Source organism: Buceros rhinoceros, unplaced genomic scaffold, assembly GCF_000710305.1.
Source record: "Buceros rhinoceros silvestris isolate BGI_N320 unplaced genomic scaffold, ASM71030v1 scaffold17534, whole genome shotgun sequence".
Lineage (NCBI taxonomy): Eukaryota > Metazoa > Chordata > Aves > Bucerotiformes > Bucerotidae > Buceros > Buceros rhinoceros.
This window is the reverse complement of record NW_010410429.1, coordinates 17433-21331: the sequence shown is the minus strand read 5'-3', so window position 1 is coordinate 21331 and position 3899 is coordinate 17433. Positions and strand designations below refer to the sequence as shown.

The 3899-nt window shown below is 45.2% G+C and overlaps 1 protein-coding gene across 1 annotated transcript in view; it reads right to left on the bottom strand.

The window, feature by feature from the left end:
* ROR1 (receptor tyrosine kinase-like orphan receptor 1) overlaps positions 1-415 on the bottom strand; it is a 53401-nt gene extending 52986 nt beyond the window's left edge. Inside the window, exon 1 of the mRNA XM_010135625.1 lies at positions 346-415. Within this exon, the coding sequence (XP_010133927.1) occupies positions 346-388 (43 nt within the window). The 5' untranslated portion in view covers positions 389-415. The remainder of the gene's footprint in view (positions 1-345) is intronic.
* Positions 416-3899: the final 3484 nt, after the last annotated feature.

The following is a 3899-nucleotide window of genomic DNA, read 5'->3' as shown; positions in this document are numbered from 1 at the left end:
TCCTCAGCGCATTGTGCTCCAGACCCTGCCCCAGCTCTGTTGCCCTTCTCTGGACACGCTCCAGCCCCTCAATGCCCTTCTGGCAGTGAGGGGCCAACACTGAACCCAGAATTTGATGTGTGGCCTCCCCAGTGCCCCCAGTCCAGGGGGACAATCCCTGCCCTGCTCCTGCTGGCCACACCACTGCTGGTACAAGCCAGGATGCTGTTGGCCTTCTTGACCACCTGGGCACACTGCTGGCTCCTCTTCAGCTGCTGTCACCAACACCCCCAGGTCCTTTTCCACCAGGCAGTTTCCAGCCACACCTTTCATTTCACATCTTTCTATTTTTTTCTGTCCACTTACCTTTATCTAATTCACTTGAAATGTTCCATGATGACGTAGGCATGAAATCAGCAATGATGGATGAATTTACTCCTGGAAGGGAAAAATAATAAAAAAAAAAGAAAGATGCTGTCAATATATTGAGTCTGTATCATTAGGAGAGTAAGAGGCATTTATAAAGTCGCTGTGACAGTAATAAAATTACTTGAAGAACAGCCGCTATTAAGATGCACTCGATGCTCTGTTTGGCAGCTGAGACATATGGGCAGCAGAACCAGTGCGGTGGAAAAAGGCACGGGGCCAGCGCTGGAGTTTGTTTTGCAATGCCATCGCTGTGAGGTCTTGTGTTAATTAAGTAGCCAGTCTCTGAGATGTATTTGGCCCACCTTAAAATCTCTCCACGAGTTTTATAGAGGCAGAATGACGCGGCAGCGTTACAGCTAAGAAAAACACCAACGCCATGAGGTTGCTGAACATGTTATCTATTAACATTTACAAGCGATTTTAATCCTGCAAACCCCTGCGCACAAGAAGAGACACAGTTTATGTGCTGAAGTTAATAGGGCTACTTGTATAAAGAATCCCCCTACGGCTCATGTAAACACAGGCTAGAAAGGCTGATCTGAACATCAGGAGTGTTTTCTCACGGCTATGATACTTTTTTCCTTTTCAAGAGAAAGTTTAATGGTGGCTTTAGTCTTCATTTATATTTTTACCTTTCTTTTAACAGGCAAAGAAATTGTACAGAGGATGGTGTTAGGGACTTCCAGCCTCAGCTAGAGGCCACAATAAAATACCTCCCCGTATCTGAACATCGGTCCCATGGGTGTGCAGCGAGGGCAGAGTCGGGATGCTGGGATCAGCAGGATCCCAGATGAGAACAGGAATATATTGAAGCACGTTGTTTTTATTTTGACACCACCCCTTCAGCTTGTTCCCAGAAGCTTTTAACTACAAAGCAATGTCACTCACAAAGCTGCAGCAGTGAAAGGACATGCAAAAATGTTCTGTGTTTATCTGACCAGTTGGCAACTATTTTATTTCATTAAAAAATCAAGAGAAAATTGTAAACACAAAGTCATACAAACGCATGAAGGGGTTCAGTTCAGATGCAGCCGCTACACTTTTATAAATACGCCGTTCTTAAAAGCCCACCTGGTAGCGCTGCTTATTTAAGACCCTGCCAAGTATTTCCAGTGTAAACACCGAATTTGAAGGCTTTATAACTCACCTTCAAACATGGTCCCTGGCTTGCAAGATAGGCAGGGCACAAACCCACTGCTGCGGACAGATCCTGAGCCCACACAAAGTGGCATCACTCTGAAGTCACCAGTGACACCTGTTTACACAAGCTAAGATTTTGGCCCACTGGGTCCCTCCCTCCTCATTCTTTACTTTTTAACAGCTGACCTAACTTAAATGTTAGGGACCACATCACCCCCCACCAAATGGATTCAGTGCTCCTATCACCTTCATGGTGACCACAATCACCCAGGCAGCAGGACACCGTGGCTGACGGTGCCAGGAATTCCTCTGAGGCTAAAGTGGAGATGTGAGGTAAGTGACAAATAACTGGTGTGCCAAATGCAGATCAGGACCTGCCGGAGATTGGGATGCTCCACCTCCTACGCCTCCCCTGGGCCCTTGCCCTTCCATCCCTCCTACCCAAAAAACGGGGCAGGTCCTGTAGGCTTATGATGAAACCCTTCCCAGACAGGGATTGGAGGCATTGTTGCCTCTCACACCCCCCCACTGAGACCAAACAGGTTCATCTCTTACGTCCACAGAGCACCCACAACTCCAACCAAGCAGTGGGTTATGTCATTCAAGTTTTAGTATGACCAAATAAAATATTCTGCTATTTAAAACTCCAGAGTGTTTATATTAATGCTTTCATAAACAGGCTTTGGAAACATGACCGTGGAACTCACTGAGCAGACATCCATCATCTGATCTACAGAAGAAACCACATTAGAAGACCAAACTTTACTATTTGTGAACAGTTCTCCAGGCTGGTATCTGGTAATTTTCTGATATTCCTGAATTAAAGCTCCCATTTAAGAGGAAAGCATTACTGTGCTCTTAGCAAACATTTTATTTGACTGAAAGGAACACGCAGAGCAGCTACACAGCATGGGAACATACCACTGAATCAAAGTTAATGAAGAAACCAAAAGCATTCCAGAAAAGAAGTCCAGAGGACGTGCATGAGTTTAATTTCCAACTGGGATGACTCAGGACTGCAGTGCATGAAAGTGAGAGCAGCAATACCTCTCCTTGGAAAAACTACATTACAACCTTCAGGCCAAATATGAAGTGCGGAAGGTGAGCTCCCAGCCAGCCCATGGAGAGAGGGGAGTCACCGATGGGAGAGGATCAGAGCCTCATCTAAGCAAACTCATTCATCCCCTGGAACCTCCTGCTCCGCCTTGCTCAGTAACAATGCTTCCAAGAGGAAACAGCTTTAGAACAACAGACTGGGAATGAGTAGGATTTTTTCCCTTTTGGAATGCACCGTGTGTGCTAGTGGGTCAAAGAACTGGAGCACCAAGAAGGTCACACTGAATGCAAGACACCTACAGCTAATCCCCCCACAACCAGTGCTCAGCATCCACTGGGCAATGGCCCATCCACTCACCTCGCTCACACACCCGACCTTAAACCTTCACTAACGGATTGTTCCCTTCACCCTGTAAATCCCTCAGACAGCATTTACACACAGCAGCTTGCATGCGGAGCACTGGAACAGGCCTGTCCACTCCCTGTCACCATTAAATAAAGAAAAAAGAATCTGCTTAATATTGCAATTGGAGTTTAACAATTAATCCTTAACTGCTAAAAGTGTCTTCTGCTTTAACTATTTGAACGAGAAGATTTGTCTGGAAAAAAGTCAACCTGAGAAATGCGATCAGCAGAGAGAGCCATTATCCCGTTAAGGTTTTATTTATAGATTAAAACATTCCAGATGAATGATGAACCTTATCCTTAACCCTGGAGAGGTAAGTATCTGTTCAAATCTCTATTACTGGTAAGAAACGTGGTCTAAAGTGAATTGAGAAATCACGACAGTCAATTATAACTCCTGTGAAAAGCCATAAAGTGTATTCAGATCAGATACACTCCCCACGGAGAAGTCAGCTAATATCTGATTTTACTACAATACTACCTAAGTGCAGAGTGAATTTCACACAAGTCGGTCCTTTTAAAGCCTTTGTGATTACATAAACTTCAATAAGGTTTACCAAAATCTGAAGAAAAACTACAGAGCTCAGTCTTGTCACCAGCACACACTGCTGCCTCATTTTCTCACCAGAGCAACCACCTCTCAGTGCTCCAGTGGTGGTACTGTCACCCGTATAGACCCCTCGGAGGGATGGGGCAGCCTCCTCCCCTGGCCACAGAACCGAGATTATGATCCAGGCCCCGTGCCCAGGCTAATTAATTCCTCCCTGCGATGCATTTGTAATGTGAAGTAAAGAGAATATAAGTCAAAACAGGAAGAAGGGAGATAACTAAGATGACACCAAACCCAAAAGTGACTGGAGATTGTAATGGGGAATAAATCTGTTATATGG